The 23,075-nt window shown below is 34.3% G+C and overlaps 1 protein-coding gene across 3 annotated transcripts in view; it reads left to right on the forward strand.

Annotated features, from left to right (window-relative positions):
- Positions 1–23,075, forward strand: part of Ctnna2 (catenin (cadherin-associated protein), alpha 2) — a 1,112,116-nt gene that overhangs the window by 139,114 nt on the left and 949,927 nt on the right. For all 3 annotated transcript variants that reach the window (XM_013031823.1, XM_013031821.1, XM_013031822.1), the window contains exon 2: positions 18,696–18,802. In XM_013031823.1, coding sequence (XP_012887277.1) covers positions 18,701–18,802 — 102 coding nt within the window. In that variant the 5' untranslated portion in view covers positions 18,696–18,700. The remainder of the gene's footprint in view (positions 1–18,695; positions 18,803–23,075) is intronic.

Consider the following 23,075-nt stretch of genomic DNA (forward strand, 5'->3'; position numbering starts at 1 on the left):
GAATTCCATTGTGTATATATACCACATTTTCTTGATCCATTCATCTACTGAGGGGCATCTGGGTTGGTCAGTTAATACATTCTTATACACACTCATATCACCCAATATATTTATTTAGGAATTGGTAAACTCAATCTAGCTTCTACATATAAGGGAGAGCATGGGTCTTTTGTCTCTCTGGGCCTGACTTACTTCACTTAATATATCTTTTTCCAAGTCTCTCCAGTCCTGAGCATTTACCCAAAAGCTTACAAACCAGGATCCAGAAAGCCTCCTGTACAACCATGTTTACTGATATACTATTCACTATCACCAAGGTAAGGCGTAAGCTCAGATGTCCCTCAATGGATAAATGTATCAGAAATGTAGTATATATAGACAATATAATTTTATTCATGCATTAGAAATAATGATAGTGTATAATTTGTAAAGAAATACAAATACATTTACAATTCTGTGGGTCTTAGTCTAGTCTCTGCCACTGCTTAGCCTGGCTGTTTCTCATAAAACTGTCATTCTATTACAGCTTCACTGTATTGCTTATAGAGCCTCTGTCTCTATTCTTGGACAATCCATGCAGAGCTTTTGCCACTGAAATCAGTAATGTCAGTGAATGAAAAAAAATACTTAAATGTAGTTTACAAACATTGCTTTGTAGTCCTTATAGATGACCACAAAATAGCCCACAATAATTATATATATTAATATAATCTTACTGGTCCTCATAATAAGTATTGAAAGTAATTGGTTGCAAAGCATTTCCAGTAAAGTGTTATAATTACTTATTTTCATTTTAAAGGGCATCAAAAGATCAATTGCTTTATTTATTTATTTATTTATTTATTTTTATTGTGAAAATACTGTACAGAGGGGTTACAATTACATGGGCAAGGTAATGAGTACATTTCTTATCAAGCATTATAGTCTCCTCCTTTGTTTCCCCTTCCCATCCCTTCTCATCCTCCCCGACCCGCCCCCCCATCAAAGTTGTAAAGTTTGTTTTCGACATAATGAATTTTACTTCTCATTTTTGCAACGGGTCCACCTGTATCCTTATTTAAACGACTTGTTCTTACAGGTTAAAGTTACTTCTATATAATTTCAGATGTTGCAAGTGACTTTCAAGAGTATCATTTCAGCAATTAAGATGTAAAGTTATAACTTGGAATTCATTTTCTCATCTTTGTGGGGTTTTTTGTTTGTTTGTTTTTTGTTGTATTTCCTTTATTACATCATGGCATTCCCTCAGAGAAATGCATGTTGAAAGACCTCATGCTTTTCAATAAGAATTTCTCTGAATTAAGTCCTGCTTTGTTTCCTGGAGTGGTTATTTAATTCTGAGCTACTTAAACTGTTGGCATGGAGAATAAATAAAATATGCTTAGCTATACCTCCTATAGTGACTGAAAGAACCACACTCTAATATTTCCTGAGTAAATTTGTTCAAGTGATTTTATTTTCCATCCCTCATAAATAAATTTTTAGAAGTGACTGATTTATTAGTGCCAGTTGTTACTAATCTGTTTATTCAAGAAATAGTAAATACACAGGTTTGTCTTCAAGGACATCAGAATTTTAATGTGAAAGAACGATTAAAATCAAATGTGATTTCTGTGATAACTAGAATATGTCTGATACAAGCAGAATTGGTCAGATAAGTTGATGTTAAGTGAAATGAACCCCAGGTTAATGACTCAAATGTTTTTTTTTTTATTTCTTGCTATTGTGTCTAACATATTTATAAGATATTTCTTTGTTGCTTTGTATGTCGCTTCCCCACGGTATAACCCTTGTTTTCACTGTATTTGATGTTGGTATTTTGTGGAGGGGAAGGGAAAAAACAAATTGTTTAAATAGGGATACAGGTGGACCTATTGCACCAATATGATATACAAGATGTTATGTCAAAAATGAACTTTACAACTTTGGCATGGAGGTGGGGGGGAGATGGAAAGGGATTGTATGGAGGAGGCAACAATGCTTGAAAAGAAATGCACTCATTACCTTGCCCATGTAATTGTAACCCTCTGTATGGTATTTTCACAATAAAAAAATCATGTGATTTCTGGACTACTGGAGGGGGAAGCAAAGGTGACTCTGAACAGATCAAGACATATTGCTGAATTGAGTCTTAAAGGAGAACTGAGAATGAGGAAAGAAAATGGGACAGAACTTCCCTGCAGAGTGAGTGATGCAATGTAAAGCTTAAAAGGCATGATATAATTTTGGATGTCTAGAGAACAGCTGGCAGTGCACAAGTCACAAAGACTTAAGGTGAAAGGTAGGTAAATGAGGAACAATGAGTCTGTGTATAAGAGACAGTTAAAACTCAATAAGGGTCATCAAACACTTTTCAATAGTAGGGACAATGGTAATAATTGACCTTTGAATTTTAAAATAACTGTTGGTAGAATAAGAAGGAGTGAGAGAAGGATAAGACTGAAACTGAGTTGAAGATGACATCAAACAGCATAATCCCAGGTGCTCTAAAGGCAGGAGATTACTGAGTCTGAAGCTAACCCCAGCATAAAGGATGCAAACCCTATCTCAAAAATAAAACAAAAGAGCTCGGGCACAAGTGCTCAAATGACAGGATGCTTACTATTCACAGTAGTGAATGCTTACTATTCACAGATAGTATGACTATAAGAGAGAGTTCAAAGCCAGGCACTGATATTGGTATAATTTGTAGAGGGGAAGGGAAAAAACAGATTGTTTAAATAGGGATACAGGTGGACCATTGAAACAATGAGAAGTACAAGATGTTATGTTGAAAAAAGAGCTTTACAACTTTGATGGGGGGAGGGGGAAGATGGGGGGATGAGGGGATGGAGGGCAGGGCAGGGAGGGGATAGGAGGGCAGGGATAGGAAGGGGAAACAAAGGAGGAAGCAACAATGCTTGGTAAGAAATGTACTTACCTTGCTCATGTAATTGGAACCCCTCTGTTCGGCATTTTCACAGTTAAAAAACTACTTATTAATATTAAAAAAAAAGCCAGGCTCTAGTGGCTCACGTCTGTAATCCTTGTTACTAAGGAGGCTAAGATTTGAGGATCATGGTTCAAAGCCAGCCAGGGCAAAAAAGACTGTGAGACACTTATCTCCAATAAACCACTCAGAAAACCAGTGCTGTGGTTCAAGTGATAGAGTACTAGCCTTGAGCTGAAGAGCTGAAGGACAACATCCAGGCCCAGAGTTCAAGCCCGACCAACAAATAAAGAGAGAGAGAGAGAGAGATAATTGAATAATCTAAGAAAGAAGTGAGGAGATTCTTGATGAAAACAAAGGAATAGAGGAAAGAAAAAAAGAAACGTTCTAAAGTATATAGAAATAGGATTCATGGTTTTTGACCACCTTTTATATGTAGGAGTGAGACAAAAGAAAAGAATCAAAGACAACTCTATCATTACTAACAGGTGATTATAAATAATGGTTGTGTTTAGTGACATATGATTATTGACTTAGTACCCATGTTGGAGGAGTCAGTTTTAAGTACATGCATTTTAAAGTAAATTATTTTATATAGGAGGCTGACTGGAATTCCAGGAAGAATTCAGAGCTAGAGAAATAGATTTGGGAAAGTTGAGTATCACATATATAGTTCACAGGAACAAGGTCAATCAGGCATTGCCTGAAGAACAGAGATCAAAGAAGGCAATGACAGGTTTCTAAAATATACTTAGAACTCAAAAAATTAAATCCGCCAACAACAAATCCTCAAAGAAACAATGGCCCAATTAATAAGTGGGCTAAAGACTTAAAGTCCTAGTAACTTTTTCTTTCTGAATCTCACCAGCACTTAGGATGATAACATCTAAACTCACAAAAGAAAATATCTATTACTGTTGTTTTGATTTGCATTTCTTTTATGGCTAGAGAAGTTGAGCATTTCTTTATATGTCTATTGGCCATTCTTATTTCCTCTTCAGAGAAGTCTCTCTTTAAGTCTTTAGCCCACTTATTAATTAGGCAGTTGTTTCTTTGAGGATTTCTACAAATTCAATACCCCCGTACAAGTTGTACAGATCATTCCAACATGTTGTCTTATGAGTATTACTGTTGCATTGGTTCTCTCTTTGTCCTTTGTCTCACTATTTTATTCTTCCCCTTCCCTTCCCTAGTTCAGATAAACATATATAAAATACTCAGGGCAACAAAATTTAATGTAGTGACAACAGGGGAGAAAATGCTGGGGGGCATTGGAGGGGAGGGAAAGAGGGAGAAAAATGACAGAAGTGTAACAAGTTAGACAAGAAATGTAACCACTACCTTACTTATGTAACTGTATCCACCATGACAATCTTTTCTAAAGACAATGACAATATGAAAAGGGCAATATAAAGGCATGCATACAAAAAAAGAGGGAATAAAGAGGACTAAGAATAAGCTGTTAAGAAGATAAAACCAGGAAAACTTAGTGTCATTAAAACCAAATTCAAACCAAATTGTTTAAATACTATTATGATGGTGTTAAATATTAATAGCTGAAAAAGGGCCCTGGATATTCTGAGATAATATATTTATTTTTATTTGGATAAAGAATGTGTAATCATTACATAAGTTGTATGAGTATATATAAATATATGATGAAAAGTATATATAATTATATATAATTTGTCACTCTAAATCCCAGCATCCTGCCTAAATACGTTAAAGTTTGATATATGTATATTCCCAGAGTTCTATATGCAAATATATTCTCAGTATCAACATGTATATAACTATATATATCAAAATGAGTTCAGACTAAAAAATATAGGATGCTGCATGAATTTGCTTGTCATCCTTGCCCAGAGACGATGATAATCTTCCCTACATCTTTCTATTTTGGTACGAAAGAAAGTGAGCCACATGTTTTTCATTGAATTAAGCAACTCAGGAATCACTTGTAATTTTACAAGGCTAATTTCAGTAAAATTGTAAGGGCAAAGAATGATTGTTATGGGATGGGAAATGCAGAGGTAGGGTAGGAATGAGACAATCCTTATAGACTAGCCTTTCAACAGGTTAGGCTATGAAGGGGAAGAGAAGTATAAAATTCCTAAAGATAAATAGGAGAGGGACATTTTACATGTGTTTTAATTTATTTGTTTGACAAGACTTTCCACTCGATAGAGCCAGAGGTTACAGAGAAACAAGTAGGTTGCTGAGGTAAGGCCTTAGAATTCAGAAAAGGAAGGCAAAGGAAAGAAAAAACAAAATCTTTCTCCTAATAAATCAGTTGGAAAGGAGGTGATTAAGATGCTGACATGGTTGCAGATGTATCATCTGAGGTGATTATGAGCACATCTGAATGAAGATGTCTTGTACCCACATGTATTGAGTTACTTGATGAGGTGTTTTTGATCTTTTGTGACCTTGGGAAAAAATAAAGAACTTTTATATTACAAGTTAACTTCTTCCATGTAACAATAACACATAATAGTAAAGTTTAGTCTTCTCTGACAAATTGAAAGGTCAGAAATAATCAGCAAACACTTTAGTCACTGTAAATAACATTTTGGAGTTTATTATCTAGATATTTGTGTTGCGCTAGTTGAAGCTTTTTTTTTTCTTCTTAAGACTTACTACCTTGGATACATTCAACATATTTAGGAAGTTCATTATATGTTGGAAAAGACTTCCCAAAATTAGAACAAATTTTGGGTGAATTCCATTAACCTTGAAAGGTCACTTAACATCCTTGCATTTTAAAAGCTCTCTTTCAGCAAAACTGGGATATTATCAAATTGACCTCAGAGTCCTGGAAGATACCAACCATAATGTAGTTTATGTAAAGTGTTTGAAATAGCATCTATTAGTGACCTACTGCACTAATACATTGTATCCATGTTGTCGCTCAGAGATACAGCACAATTTGATGACAAGAACATGAACCTGTTATTAATGCTAATAAATGTTGGCTATTGAATAGGAAACGCCAAGGAAATATGTTTTCAAATTTAACTAACATGAATTCAGTGTAAAGGATTATACTTCCTCAGATCATACAGAACTATCAGAGCATAGATTGCATTTCTGAAATGCCATGCTATAGTTTAGTTTTGTATTTGCAATAGTAATTCATCACCTGAGGGTTTTTTAAAAGCTCATATGCACTTAGTTAAAACTCACAAAAGGAAATATCTGTTACTGTTTTTCTTTGTTATATATGGCTTTACCAACAAAATTAGCAATGTAATTTGCCAAAGGACATATATGCTGACTCCAGCAGATATTGAAATATCAATCCTTACTGTAAAAGATTTGTAAGCAAATATAATTGCCTCAATGTTTTATGACCTTTCAAATACTGTAATTCAATTGAAGGAGAGCAATGATAGCACAATATGGTGAATTATTTCCCATTTATTGTAGTGGTTGCAATATGAATAGCAGTACCTGTTGACATTCAGTCCAATGCATAAAGCAGGGAATATTAGACTTAAGTTGTTTATGAGTTTCTGCAATCTGATTCCTTAATAAGTCACCAGTGCATGTGTGGATTTTAAAATGCACTATAATAATCCAGTTGAGCTTGCTTGAAAAATACAAGTTCCTGGGTTCCAATAAAATATGTTTATAACTACTTCACTATTTAAAGTGGTTCTGAATACATTTCTATCTTTATATTATATTATAATTTCTTTGTCTTGTTGGCTCATCTCCATTCTGGAGTTACTTCAATGCCTTTTGAAAATAGTTTCACCTGCTTATTTTGAGCAATTTTAACTAGGTTTAATTCAAGAATATATTTATTATTTACCATTGTGCTGTTGAACAAACTATTCAATATGGCTCCATCAAGACAATGAAAACTTGGAGGAACCCTAATTACTTCCTAATCTAAATGACCTATTTAAATGGAAGATTATGATAGTCACAGCTGTGCCCACCCCCAGCTAAACCCACCCTCTAAGCTCTCCTCTCCTGAGGAGTGGCTTCTGTTGTTACTCATAATAGAACAGAAAAAATCTCAATCACAATTAAACAAGTAAAATTACTTTGATGTTATCCACAACTCTATCTGATGGCTGTGCACATTGTGGCTAGTTAGCATGTATGCCTTGAATTAATGAAGGGTGGACAGATGAAGGACTGGAATAATGGACAGAAGACTTCATAGTTTGTAACTATGCTACACATTGTTATAATGGAGTCATTCTAGGGAGAAAACTATTTGGAGTGGTGAATTTGTATTTGTGTCTGATAAGTATCACTGTTTCTGATAAGTGCCATCTATATATGTTACATAAAAGTCTAACATCTCCTTTCATCATGAAATAATTGACCTTTTAAATAATTTTTGTTATATATGTACTTGTTTATAAAGTAGTTATGAGACTTGACAGCAGAAAACAAGTTCATGTGTACCCATATATTTTTACTATATACCCCTCACAGTGCTAATCATTATGGAGAGGCAGAGACTGTCTTTGAATATGTTAGAGAGAACAATCTAATGTGAAGCAGAGAGGACAATACAAGACAACTTGTGTTTTAGATGTTATCATCCTAAGTGCTGGTGAGATTCAGAAAAAATAAGTTACTAGGACTTTTGTGAACATTATCAAAGCAGATGAGATCTGAAACACATCTGAAAACAAAAGGAAGGTTTTGGCAAGGACAAGAAGAATTCCTAAGAGATATTGGGAACTAATCTGCAGAGTTTGAATAATCCTTTTTCCTCTGAGAAACTCTGTAGTGAGTCAAATGTCAAAGCAGAATTTACTAAACTGCTGAAAGTTCTTAGATTATTTTTTGCCTGAACCAAGGAGTCAGGTTTTTAAGCAAAAATAAACAAATGATCTAGTCTGAATAAATACTGAAATACATACACATATATACACACACATACACATACACATACACATATATGTGTGTATGTATACCTGAAAATATAAATTATGTTTTCTAAACATTATCAAATTATCAATTGTCTTCAGTCTCTCATAATTACTGAATTTATGTAAGATATATGAAGAACTATTATCTCTTGGAAATAAACATCGAAGTTAGCAGGTTAAAAGAGTTGACACTAGAAAAATAAATAGGGTAATTTAAATTGCCTTTCTTATCTACATATCAAATATTTATAAAAGTTCTAACAAAGTATTGAGCATTTTCTAAAGATGATTTAAAAAATGATTTTTGTTACAGTGAAATAGAGGATTATATTAAACTAATGCCCATTTCTTTGTGAAGTAATTAAGTGAAGCATTACAATCTTCTCTTATTGACTAAATGAAGTTATGATTTAGGGATTGTGAAAAGGATATAGCATGAGGATTATCAGTATTTGGATACTGGAGTGTGAGAATGCAAATTGAGGTCACATAAGTACTTAGCACAGAGACGCAGGTTATTTGCTATAATGTGGCAGAAATCTAGTTGGATCTAAGGATTTATGGTAAAGATGATCCAATAGCCCAGAAGACCAAGTAGGACTTTTTGGAGAAGAGATTAAGCCATCATTTCAGTTACCTAGGAAAAGAACATTTAGCATAATTAGTTCACACTAGATTTTTCAGTGAGACTGATGATATGGAGGACAGTTGTTGTCTATTTTCCTGTATTCTGAAAATGAAATGTTGAGATTATAGCAATAGATTAGCATTATATAATCACTGCATATGGAATTGTATTTTCCAGAAGGTTAGAGAGACAGAGAATAGGTTAATTATCAAAGACAACAGTTTCCTGCTAAATATGTTAGCTGTAATACTAGCAGTTCTGATTTTGGGTTTTTGTGGTATATTAGCCAAATCTCAATTGAAGGATACATAAGCATACATTCCTATAGCTTATCTACCAACTCAGACCATCTCCACACAGAAAATATCTCCAGGAAGAATGCCAAATACCCTTTCTTAACTCTGTTTAGATCTGATACCAATGTAGCGGAGTCTTTTCAGGGTGCATTTTATTGTGCTATGACCTCAACTACAGAAAAAGATTCACTTCAATCTATCATTTGAGTATGATAAGTATATACATAATATACATATACATATATTCACATATCTAGATATTAAATTTAGATTATATTTTATAATCTCTAAATAGCAGAGAAGTTACAATTAATAAGTACAATTAAAAAGAAAATAGAGCAATGCCATACTTTATTGAAATACATTTAATTTAGAAATCAGAAACTTGTTAGGAAATTAGAAAAACATCCAGGTTGGCAATACATAATGTCTGTAAGTACTTATTCTCTGTATGTACTTATTCTCTGTAAGTATTCCCAGCCTGGATATCATAGACATTTACATCAAATAGAAAGAAAACTGGGATTTAGGAGTATATTGATTTTGTTTATGATTCCAACATGAATTTAAATAAAATTATAAATGCAGCAAATCCAGTAAATTAAATTGACAGTCACTTTCATTTTCAATTTTGTATTACTGAGTTTCTCTTAGTATACTAAGTATAATTCTATTAAGTTGGCACATAGTTTTAATTTTAATTAGTATGCTACTCTACTATTCTAAGTATAAAAACCTATTTTAGCAAAATATGAACGTACTTATTTATTTTTGATTAGTAAACTCAAGAGTATATATTACTAGTCTCAGTTTGTCACCTAGAAAATGTTGAGGTGTGCAATTTACTCCTTTTTTCTTGCTTTCTATTACTTTATAATATATATTGGATATATTTCCTTTTTTAATTTACTTTTGTTTTGCTTTAAGGGTGAGGCATAGACAAGTTACAGTTACATAAGTAAAGTAAATTGAGTACATTTCTTGTCGAACATTGTTATTCCCTCCCTCATTTTTCTCCCACTTTCCTTTCCCACTCTCTCTGTTTCCCCTCCCCATCACCCCCTGCCAAGTTATAGAGTTCATTTCCAACCTAACATCTTATGGTACCACTGTTGCATTACTTCACCCTTTGTCCTTTGTTTCTCCATTTTGTCATTCCCCTTCTCATACCCAAATCAGGTAAACTATATAGAAGACACAGGTACCAGAATCAAACACAGTGACTACAGGTGATAAACCAAAGGGAAAATGAAAAAAAAATATCAGAGTATATTTAAAAACAACACCCTCAACAACAAAGAAAACCCCTTGTTCCATATGTTGAAGTTCATTTTGATTAACATCATTTTATATGACACTATGGACATACCATTGAGCTATTGTGATCCTCTGCTAGGGCAGTCCTCGACATATACTAATTGCTACAAATGCGGAAAAAATGGAGCCTATGTTTCTTTGGCTCTGCCTTTCTTCACTTAGTATGTTTTTTTTTCTCAAGTCTTTCCATTTCCTTACAAACAGGGTGATGTCATTTTTTCTTATGGAAGCATGGAATTCCATTGTGTATATAGACCACATTTTCTGGATACATTCATCTCCTGAGGGGCATCTGGGTTGGTTCCTATCTTGGCTATGATAAATAATGCTGCAATGAACATAGTTATGCTGGTAGATGTAGTGTAGCCTTGTTTACGACCATTTGGGTAAATGTCCAGCAGTGAGTTACTGTATCATAGTCTTTTGAGGAAGCTCCAAACTGCCTTCTATAGTGGTTGTACCATTTTACATTCCCACCAACAGTGTAGTAGCATTACTTTTGGCTACATCCCCACCAGCACTTACTATTGTTTGTTTTCTTGATAAAGTCCATTCTAACAGAGGTGAAGAGGGATCTTAATGTGGTTTTTATTTATATTTCTTTTATGGACAGTGATGTTGAACATTTCCTCATGTGTCTATTGGCTATTATTATTTCTCTCCAGAGATGTCTCTTTTTCATTCTTTAGCCTACTTATTAATGGAGTGGTTGTTTCTTTAAGGATTTTTTATTGGGGAGTTTAATTTTTTGAGCTCTCTATATATTTTTGATTTAAGGCCCTTATCTTTGTGAAGCTGGTGAAGATCTTAATATGATCCCATTTATCCAGCATTTCTTTGATCTGGGGTGTTTCTTGTTCTTTATTTAGGAAGTTCCAACCTGTGTCTAGGATGAAATTTTCTCCATGAGTTTCTTTTTAGAAAGTAGAAGAAAGAAGCTCTGAAAAAGATATTTAACATGCTTTTAAAAATTATTAAGGCATTTCTTAGCATGGATTTATACTTAGGCATGTAATTTTTCTATAGCCCTTTCAAATCATTAGTGTGATAATTTTGCTCAGTGGAGCAAATGAGCATTTTTTTTCAGAAGTATGGATTTTCCATAAACCAGAGGTCTTGCAAATACTAAAATACTTGGAAAGTGTTAAATGTCACATTAACAATGGCAGAAAACCCTTTACTTAAAAGGACAAAAACTAGTTGGAAATTGCATTATCACTTCCATTTTGAATAAAAACAGTGACAGATCCTGTAATTGTAGTACTGACTTGCATCTTGGGTCACCTCTCAGTTCACTTAGCCAGAGCACTGGATGGCTATTATGGAAATCAAAGTAGTAGATGATACAGTGGATCTTAACAGTCAAAGTGAGAGGACATGTACTTAAAATGAAAGAGCTACGGGAGGAAAGTAAGAAGCAGACATTCCCATAGTTTATCCACTAATCCAGACAATTTCCACACAAAAAATATCTCCATGAATGCCAAACACCTTTTCTTATCTCTGTTTAGACCTGGTACCAGTGTAGCAGAGTCTTGCCCGTGTGTATAAAGATGCATTTTATTGTGCTATGACCTCAACTACAGAAAAAGTTTCACTTCAGTCTAGCATTTAGGTATGACAGGTATGTGTGTGTGTGTGCATATATGTGTGTATATACTTTATTTTATGGCCTCTAACTAACAGAGGAGTTACAAATACTGGCCCTATGATCTCCAGAATGATCATCTATATCTTCCTGATCACTGCTTACTTTGTGTCATGAATGATAAAAGTTGATGATTGCATAGTGCTTCTCAAAATGTGGCTTCTCACCATGAGCAGCAGTATCATTTGACCTAGTGAGTCAGATATTCTGGGTCATGTTTGTCACATCAGATTCACCCAGATAATTAGTAATCTCAATTGCATCTGCAAATTCCCATTTATCATGATTATATAATATATTCATGAGCAGACAATGTCATGGGGATAAAGTATTTTTCTACTGATAATTCATAATATAGTCTTCTGAATTTTTCTAGGGCTTGGTGTTGCACACTAGTTTGCTCAACATTATAGCCAACATCCCCATTACCAGCCAAGACAAAGTTTTTGGGAAATTGGTCTGTTGTTTTAGATCACCTAATATTGGGTCTCCCTTATTTAATCTAGCAGGATATTTTTTTATTGTTTTCTTTCCTCTCTGATTTTCTGCAGGAGATATTGACTCTAATTACTCTTTAAATTCTTCCTATATTTCTACATTCTTCCCTTGACTCAGAAATGCTATGGTGTAACAAATCCATCCATCTCTCAGATTTTTCTAGGAGCAGTAAGCCATAGTCTTGACAGCATAGATTCTGAAGTCAAAACACTAGTTGCAAATATTTATAACCATAGGGAACTTAAGAAATCTTAAGAAATTGTTTCCTCCCTCAATTCCCCTATTTATATACATTACACAATAATACCCAAATCTCACTGTTATTATATTCTTAATGGAAAAAAGGTAAAGCTCACATTGTCCAGACTTGGTTCTTGACTTACTTAAAATTTTTCTGTTTTATTTATCTTCCTTTAGCAATAAATCTCTTTTGTATTTTCAAGGCATCTTGTCTTATGATCTCTCTAGTGGCATCCTTATCCAGATACATCTAGTGACAAGGGTGATAGTCATGTAGATGATATTGCAAAGAAGAAAATTTATTGCTTTTGCATATAAAGTGAATTTACTTATTTCAAAAGAAAATGAGTGCTAAGGTTGTGACATATGTGTTTTGCAAATAGTGAAACTTGAACTAGGTAACTGATTCAAATGCATAGAATAGAGATAGGTGGGATATTTCCACACCTATTGAGGTTAGTTGCTTCTAGTTACTAGCTTTTGCTAACTTACCTGTCAATGAAGATAGACCATCATATAAGACCCCAGGGAGTTTATCAGCACTAAACAAAAAGATTTGTGGTTAGATTCAATAGCTGTAGCCTTTTAGACAGAGCAGGTTTGAGAGGCCTTCTTAGTAACTCAAATGCATCCTAGACAATAGATTACAAAAGAATATTAGTAGAGAATGGTCTCAGAAAGGTGAGGCAAAAGATACTAGAGAACTTTTCCAGGAAATTTTGAAAAGAACCATCTGCAATAATGGATACACAGCTCTACTATATTTGGCCCTTGAAAGAGAACAAGGGCTAAATACATTGTGCGGTAATCAGCTTCAGAGACTATCCAAGCACATGAGGCCCTTGAACTGCTTGGCTCTTGGATGCTCGAAAGGGAGTTCCTTCCACTGACTTGTCTTTTTTGTTATGCTCTGTCTTTATGCTATGACTGGCTAATGGCTACTGGTATCCTGGACTATGCCTCTTTACCACCACAGGTAGAGGATTACTTAGGTATACTTCTTTCTTAGCTTTCATGACATCCAGCTTTCAAGAGGAATATCTCAGAGATGAAATACATATCTAAGAGCTTTATCTTGATCTTATAAAGCTGATCTTTTATAAGAAAAAGTTAACTCTTACCTGTATTATGCAGAGTTTTGTGCTTCATTCTTTACAGGTGCCTAGTCTGTTTTCTAAGTCGCCCTATGAAATAATATAGAATTTGTTCCAGTTAAAATCAATGAGGGAATTTTATTAGTTTTTTTTTTAATTCTGATGTGGGTAAAACAAACTGCCTTATGTGAACTATTAGTAGTTTTAAGACTAAATATGTTCCATGCTTGGAAAGGGAATGGCTGTGTGAATATGCATTTCATTAACTCTCTTGTCTTCCTGCTCTAGTAAATTTGGTTTTCCACACCTTTGTGTATAAAGCTATGTCTCTATGTTTGGTTTTTTGTTTGGATAGAGGTCTCCTTATAGATTTCTGTCTCTTTTATGAGGTGCTTTTCCTTCTAGTAATCAAGAAAATACACTTGAATTTGTAAGATTGATATTAATAATGTAATATTTCTAAAACCATAATCATCCTTATTATGTGTGAAGTTATTTATTACAATGTCCATATAAATGCATATTATAATTTTTGTGTTAATAACATTAGACTAAGGAAAGGTCAATTATTTGTATTGAATGTCTCTGTATTTCCATAGAAGTTTCTCATCTTTAACAGAAGCTCAGCATGTGACTTGAAGCTAAAATATTCCACAGCAGTAATTTAAAGGGAATCTTAGACATCAAAATCTCAGGGAGAGGAAGTATAGGAAAATTCAGTCATAATATTCGATGTCCATGTGTAAAGTTGAAGTAACACAATTGAGGGCATGCTTGGGATTGGGAGATATGAGGATTATGGAAAGGATGACATTGATCAAGATTGCAGCATTATTCATTATAACTAAGATATGGAACCAACCCAGCTGCCCTCAGTAGATGATGGATCAAGAAAACGTGGTATATATTTACAATGGAATTCTATGACTCCATCAGAAAGCATGACATTGCCCCATTTGTTAGGAAATGGAAAGACTTGGAAAAAATATATTAAGTGAAGTAAGCCAGACCCAAGGAAACATACATTCCATGGTTTCCCTTATTTGCAATAACTAGTATACATCTAGGATAATCTTAACAGTCAAGCAGAAAAGGTCAAATAACCATATAAAATGATGGTAAGTGAAATGAACCCCAAGAAATGGACATAAGAGTTTTTTTCTTTGTTGCAGTTGCTTTTAATGTACTATGTGATATTTTTGTTTCTTTGGTATGTTCTTTACCCTATGGTATAACCTATCTTGTCATTGTATTTGATTCTGGTGCCCTGCATCTTGTATATACATTTTTCTAATTTGGGGAGGGGAAGGGAAATAACAAAATGCTAAAAACAAGGATACAAGTTGACCCATTGTAACAATGAGACCTACATGACACAATAGGAAATGTATTCATTACCTTGCTCATGTAACTGTAACCCCTCTCTACAGTATTTTTACAATGAAAATATATTCAAAAAGATGCACTGTACTCATAAACTGATAGGCTGAATCAAAACCTATGTGCAATTACTTAAAGATAATAAAAGTGCATTAAAAAGTTTAAAAATATTATTCAAAAATTGAAATTCTTGGGTTTGAAGGTAAGGATTTGGGGACACACTTCTTCCCTTTGCAAATATGAAATGAGACAAATGGTGAAAAGAGAAAGAATTACTAGTTTCAGTCCCAAATGTAAAGCACAAAGAGCATGGCTGTGTAAAAAAGCACTTTTTTCTGCTTTTAAGTTTTGATGAGTAGCTTTTTCCCTATATCAGATTCATGGGAACATTCCATTTCCCTCCTTTTCCAGTGAAAATTATCTCTGTCACAAGGAATGACTGAGATTTATACTCACAGGAATCAATTAACTTGAGTGATTTGTGAAATATCTCTTGCTCTTTCACTTTTAGATTTATAACACTTAGATAGGGCTCCTTGCTCTGACTAACTCATTCTTTAGCTCCTAGATTACTTGTAGTTTTTGTTCAGGACTATTACTCATTTCTGTTTGAAGTACAGTATGCTAGATTAGTGTCTCTGCTGTGACTATGCCAGAATTTTTGGTTCTCTGACATTCTTGAGTGTCATTTTTTAGAATATGTATATTGAGGCATTAATAAAAGAACGTAACTTCTTGATTCACCAGCTTATATAAACTAGCATGCTCAATATGCAGTGAAAGCCTCTGCTGGACCTTGATACCATATAAAAACCACTTCACTACTAGTTATCCAGTGTTTCTACAAGACTTACTTGTTCATCTCCACTGCTATTGAATTCATTATTCCAACAGAGTTGGAAAACTAAACACAGAAACCTTCCCTCGAAACTTGCAGTACTGGACTAGGAACATTTACAAGAGTCTACAATAGGATGAATATATCACAGTGCATACAGGAAACTTCTGGCATCTTCAGCCCCTCACAGCATGAGGTGTATTGCCCAGAGAAGAATCATAGGCTTGTCAGGGCTACTTGTAGCAGTTGGTTATGTATGGGGATATGTAAAAATTGTTTTTAGTTTTTTGAGGACCGGCAGCATGTCAGTGCCAATGATTGTTGTTATAAAAGAACAGAAATTGGCCTGTAGAGATTGCTGTACTTAGATTTTTTAAATATGACATTTGGAGATAGTTAAAATGCCAGCACATTGTGTATCCTGTCTTTTCTCTTTTTCTTTCTCTTGTCCCTACCCCTTTTTCATTTTCTGCAGCAAATTACTTGGGTTTTTCATTGAAAGATTAACTGTTCAATAACTAGTAAAGAAGCACTTTGCTACCAGTGCCTATTGTGATAGACCTTTGTAGTATTAATTCTAACAGAAAAATTCATCTGTATTGATTTTCAAAGGTAGAATTGAGTGGGGACATTGATTCAAAAAAAAGAATAGCCATGAATACTTTGATTTATGGTGGTATTAAGACAAATAATTCACATTCAGTTTTTACAAGCTGAAGTTGCTTGTGTAGTGGTTAAATGTCAAAATATATTCAGCAATTTCTTGATGAGAAACACAGTCCTGATGGAATGTATAATTTATTTTTTCAAGTTAGGGTCATATTTCATGCTTGCTAAATGGAAGGCTGGGGAGGCTGGTACCTGTTGGCACTGGTTCTGAGTTAAGAAACAATTGCATCAAAATGAGCTAAATGACATGATCAGATAGTAAATCTATGGATACATATTTAAATGCTTTGAGTAATCAGTATGTGTAGATGGCTACAACCAAAATTTAAGAACGATGGAAACCTAATTTGCAAAACATTTTTCTTTCCTAAGAGAATTAAAATTCTGTTGTCCCAACATTATTTCCACTGGTCAGTTGTGATGACAGGCATCCTGCACTTAGTGATCATGATGGGTATACTTTGCATCATGGTTATTCATAGTTTTATTTGTTGATTTTCTCCACACTGTTTTTGTTGTTATTATTGTTGCTTTTGTTTCTTTCAATTCGGGAAAGTCATTGCAATTGCTTAACTTCTTTGTTCATGGTGCTTTACAACTTGAATGAGATGTCCAGCCTGGCTTTTTGCTAGTAATTTTGTAGATAGAATCATTGGACTTTGATTCATGGGCTACTTGAAACTAGAATCCTCTGGATCTCAGACTCCTGAAAAGCAAGGACTAGAGGCTCAATTCCCCCATCCTTCCCTCTCTATTTTTGCCCATATGCATAAACACATATATGTGATACATACACAGCATATATCACACTGAAGCATAAATAGCTTCTCGCATATTTAAATGTCTGGAATGTTAAGCTATAAATTATGTAAGAACCAGACTCAATGTTTTACCAGAAGATAGCACATAAATATATGTACTAAATGTTGCATGTCAATATTCCAATTGTAATTGTGCTTCAAAAGTTTTCCTACTTTTCACATGCATATTTAAGGCATTTCAGTGTTTATTTTGTAAAATCATTTATGCTTCATGCTTTTATTTATTTACTCACGTTCTTATTTTTGTGCTGTTTCTCAGGCTGGATCTCAGGGCCTTGTCATCTTATTTGGCTTTTTCAGTCAACTCTGGTCTCAATCACTGCAGCCACACCTCTACCTGCAACTTTTCCTGATTAATTGGAGATAAGCACCTCACAGATTTTTCTCCCTAGCTGGCTTCAAACCTCAATTCTCAGATTTCCACCTTAATAACTAGGATTTTAGGTGTAAGCCACAGATGTCCAGGTTTTATTGTGCCTTTTTGACCTGTACTTCACATACTTCATTCACTTAAGAGAACTGAAAACACACCCTTGAAATTGTGAGCAAATGTTCATTACACCATCATTCATGATAAACCAAAAGTAGAAATCATGTAAAATGTCAGTGAATAAACTGTCCATGTATACCCATCTTATAACATACCTAGCCATGAAAGGAATATAATATTAGCACTTTGTACAACATGGTGAACCCTAAAACATATTATGATAAGTGAAATAAATCAGATATAGAAACCTACCTGCATGGTTGCATGTATATGAAATGTACAGAATAGGTTAAAATTATTCAGCTATAAAATAGATTTGTTTTGCCTCAAACAGAGATGGGACAGTTAGAGGCTGCTGTTGAGAGGACCTAGAGTTTATTTTAGGGCTGAAGAAAATGTTCTAGACTTGATTGCTGCTCAGTATGTTCTGTGAACATACTGAAAACCACTGAATTATACACGTTAAGTGGATGAATAAATTTACCCCCTCCAACATATTCCTGATCCTTTCCTATCCTCTCTGTTTTTTTTCTCTGATTCCAGCATTCTACCCTTCCACGTGTGGGATCTCGTTTTGCCATCTCTAACATGATACGGTTGGATAAAACATATAATCTGCAAACAAGTTGCAAGTTTCAGTGATTTATTCATTGGAACACCTATGTTATTGGTTTACTTTTGTGAACATTATTTCTTTTTTGTTGTTGTTGTTGGTTGTTGGGCTTGAACTCTGGGCTTCTGCTCAAGACAAGCAGTCTACCCCTTGAACCACAGTGCCACTAACAGTTTTCTAGTGGTTTTATTGGAGATAAGAGTCTCACAGGGTTTCCTGCCCCAGCTAGCTTTGATCCTCAGATCTTAGCCTCCTGAGTAGCTAGAATTACAGGCGTGAGCTACCAGTGCCCGGCTTGTGAACATTATTTCTAACTCATAACATGTTTTCTCTTAGGGAGCATGACTTCGGCAACTTCACCTATCATTTTAAAATGGGATCCCAAAAGTTTGGAAATCCGGACATTGACAGTGGAAAGGCTGTTGGAGCCACTTGTTACCCAGGTAATGAACGGATGATGCTCTATAGTGCTTGTTACAGGTGAATGTTTCTAGTGTGATTTGCCAAGATATTAAGAATTTGGAAGTCCTCAAAAGACGTCATTCCATAATACTGAATGCTACATGTTATTTCCTAAGTAACGGACTATCTCTCACTGCCTTATAAGGTTTGAAATGGCTTTATGAAACGATTCATGGAATTAAAAAAAAATAAGGCTGAGTAGGTAATTGAAGGGGATAGGCTTGGTGAAGGAGGCCCCTCAATTGTAGTTATGGCTTCAAAGTCTAAAACTAGCCACCTGTCACTGGCTTTCAAGTGCTAATGCACAGTTCAGAAAACCTATGTTTACTACTTAAGAATATTGTTATATTTATTGAGCTGCTTTTCTATCAGTTTACCAGACATAATTCATCCATTGCAATGATGAGATGTCACATTTCCACAGATGAACTATCAATAGCAAAAATATCACCAGGATTTGAAGTTTTGAAAGTTAATTTCTTTAGTGTCCCTTTAAGCATGCCCTTTTGAACAGTAACATTGAAAATCCTGGAAAAGGAAAATGTAAGCTTTTGTTATGTGTGAAAAGGGAATTATTAGATCACATTGAACTAGGGGTTATTTTTATTGGTTTGCTATAGCTATTCTAACAAATTTTCACAAAGTTAACTGCTTAAAGCAAAACAAATTTATTGTTTGGTAGTTTTAGAGGTCAGAAATTCTAGTTGAAGCTACTCTGTCTGAGACTCTAGGAAAAAATTGTTTGTTTGCTCTTTTGTAGCTGACAAAGGACACTTTACTTTCTTCCTCTGTATTTAAAGTCAGCAATCTGACATCTCCACATTGCTTTCTCTGACCTCTGTGACTTCTTATAGTTCCTGTTTGACATGGGCCTTTCCACTTCCCTCTAGTAAGGACTCCAGTAAATTGGGCTTACCCAAATAGGCCAGACAGTTTTAAAATTAGAATATTGGTAGTCTATGTCTAATAACAATTTCAATATATCAATATGCCATTAGATGTTAAAAAAGACAACTGATAGAATTTTGCATTTATTCCTAATAAAAACTTGAGGTCACAATATGATTCATGTATAAAAATAAGTGAATTTATAATGTCTATTTTGGATTGGAAAAAAATCAGACCTCCATTTCTAATAAGATTTAGTATATTGAGAGTGATATGAGGATAAAGTTAGCTAGTTATGAGTATATAAAATATGTAGCTTTCATCTATACAAAATAGCTAAAAAGCCAAAGATAAAAAAGTCTACATACTTAAAAAGTTGTGAATGTCTTTAACTGTTTTAAATTAATATTTATTTTGTAGTTTGTCAACCTTATAATTCTTTGCATGCCACTGGGGTAGGATTCTGTTTGCCCAAGCTTGAAACTTCTGTATGTTGATATCTTGTGTATGTCACTTAACCTCTCCTAAAATAATGTGGATAATAATTTATTACTCATAAGATTTTTCAAAGGAAAATAAAATTGAGCTTTTGAGTGATTATGGAAATGTCTACACTATGCTTATAATAAAACATATTCTTTGCCTCATGAGAGTAACAGCCTTATTAGAACCCAGATTTATTGTTTAACATGTAGATTCCACTGAGCATTTTGTTTATTAAAAACATCAAGACATGTTTATAAGAATAGTGATCAACTTATTATAGTTAAGCAAGTATAATTAAATCACAGATCTCTAAAATTTGGGGAAATTGAACCCTCATTATTAGTAAGCTAATGAAGCACAGACCATTCCAGTAAATTCAAACAAAAATTCCTTAAATTGTTATTTTCTATACAAAGCTAACTCTACTACTTGAGAAATAATAATAGCATCTAATTAAATAATATTAGTGTTTAATGAGCTGTCCTAAACTAGCCTGATATTAAAGAAATCGCCTAAGGAACTCTCTAATCATTTTCAATATTATTTTGAGTCTTCTATGTGGACCTATTGCATTTCACATGCAGTTTTAAAATTTCATGCAAGCCGGGTGCCAGTGGCTCACGCCTGTAATCCTGGCTACTCAGCAAGCTGAGATCTGAGGATTATGGTTCAATGACAGCCTGGGCAGTCTTCAATAAACCACCAGAAAACTGTAAGTAGCATTGTAGCTCAAGTGGTAGAGTGCTCGCCTTGAGCTGAAGAGCTGAGGGACAGCACTCAGGCCCAGAGTTCAAGCTCCACAATCGACAACAACAACAAAAAAGTCATGCAAAATATTAAGTATCTCAAAAATCCAACAGATTACAAATATATAAACTTAAAAAAATTAAACTCAATTTCATACTTTGAAAATTAGTTTTGTTGTTGTTGTTGTTTGTTTTGAGCCAGTCCTGGGGCTTGATTTCAGGGCCTACATGCTGTTGCTCTGCTTTTTATATACTAAAGGCTAATGCCCTATCTCTTGAACCATTGCTCTACTTCCACCTTTTTGATTGCTAATTGGAGGTAAGAGTCTCATGGACTTGTCTACCAGGCTGTCTTTGATATGTGATACTCAAATTTCAGCCTACTAAGTAGGATTACAGGTGTGAGCCACTGGTACCTGGCAAAGTATTTGATATTTAATGCTAAAATATGCAATTTCTTTTTTAATAAACATATCTTTTTATTACTCATAATAGTAGTTAATTCCCTTGGTACATTAAAGATCACATTCATTTTAAAATTATGAGAGGTTTTTTTCAGCCAAAGCATTACAGGAATAAAGCAATACTCTGAAATGAAAAGGAATGAGCCTGTCCCTTGGTTGCTATACACTACAATGTATACATTTTTGGCATTTTCCAAAAAGTAGCATTGTATGTAGGGATGTACCAAAAGAATCATAGTATAAAATAAGTTCTCCCTGTAACCGTTACCCAGTTATCTAAAGAATATCATTGTTGAGAAGTACCTTAATTGATGGTGTACTAAGGAAATTCAGACACTAGTACATTTGGGTGGTTTCTATGGTAACACTACAATATTATAATCAGTTGTGCATTTTTATCAATTGAGAATATATGATAGGTAAATTATTGGCTAAAAGCAAAAATGTTGACATAATTTCTTTGATTAATTCCATTCATCATATATGCTTGGCATATTATCCCCAATTTCATAATTTTTTAAATTGTTTTCTGACTAGATTCAGTTTTCATTTTGGATGACCTTTCTCTGGCTCAAAAACAAGCAAAAGAAAACTGTCTTTTGTTTTCACCAAAAGGGCCTCAAGCTCAGTCTGTTTGCTTGCTTAGCTGATGGTCTACCACTTGAGCCATACCTTCAAGCCTGCAATTTGCTGGTTGTTTTGGAGACAAAGTCTCCTGGACTTCTCAGCACAGATTGTTAACTGCAGTGTTCTCTTTCTCAGTTGCTGAGAAACTAAGATTATAGGCATGGGCCACCAGCACCTGGCCAGAAAGTAATTTTTTAATTTTTACTGTTTTTTATTGTTAAGGTAAAAGGGATATACAGAGGGGTTACCATTACATAAGTCAGATAAAAAGTTCATTTCTCTTTTAACAGTGTCACCCTTCCCCTCACTCTCTCCCAGTTTTTCTCTCCTGTCCCCACCCAGTAGTTGTATAGTTTATTTTCAACAAAGTGCCCAGTGACTATCATATTGTATTTGTTTATCTTTGTCCTACTGTGTCTGTACCCCACTTACCATCCCAAAGGCAGATAAATGAACAAAAAGGCAAAAGGAAAAGAAAACAAAATCAGCAGCAAAGAATTAAACATTTTGTTTTCATTTCTTGGAGTTCATTTTGATAAATATTATTTTATGTGATCAGATGCACATAGGTATTGTGCCTTTGTGATCATCTCCTAAGAATATCCTTCTTGGTTTCACTCTATGTAAATGCTTAGAGACATATATATCACATCATATCCCTGTGTTTTTGTTGTTGTTGTTTATGTTTTTACTTTGTATAGTACCATTCAGTGTTTTTACTTGTAGATTCATGGCACATTCTCATTGCCACAAATGTGGAATACCAGACAACCTATGTTTCTTTGAGTCTGGCTTACTTATGTAATATATTTTTTCCCAAATGTTTCCATTTACCTATGAATGGTACAATATCATTCTGATTGATGAGTAGAATTCCTTTTTTGGGGGGGGGTCCGGTGGTGGGGCTTGAACTCTGGGCCTGGGCTCTGTCCCTCAGTTCTTCCGCTAAAGGCTAGCACTCTACCACTTGAGCCACAGTGCCACTTCCGGCTTTTTTCTTTTTGCTTATGTGGTGCTGAGGAATCGAACCCAGGGCCTCAGGC

This window comes from Dipodomys ordii, unplaced genomic scaffold, assembly GCF_000151885.1.
Source record: "Dipodomys ordii isolate 6190 unplaced genomic scaffold, Dord_2.0 Scaffold144, whole genome shotgun sequence".
NCBI lineage: Eukaryota > Metazoa > Chordata > Mammalia > Rodentia > Heteromyidae > Dipodomys > Dipodomys ordii.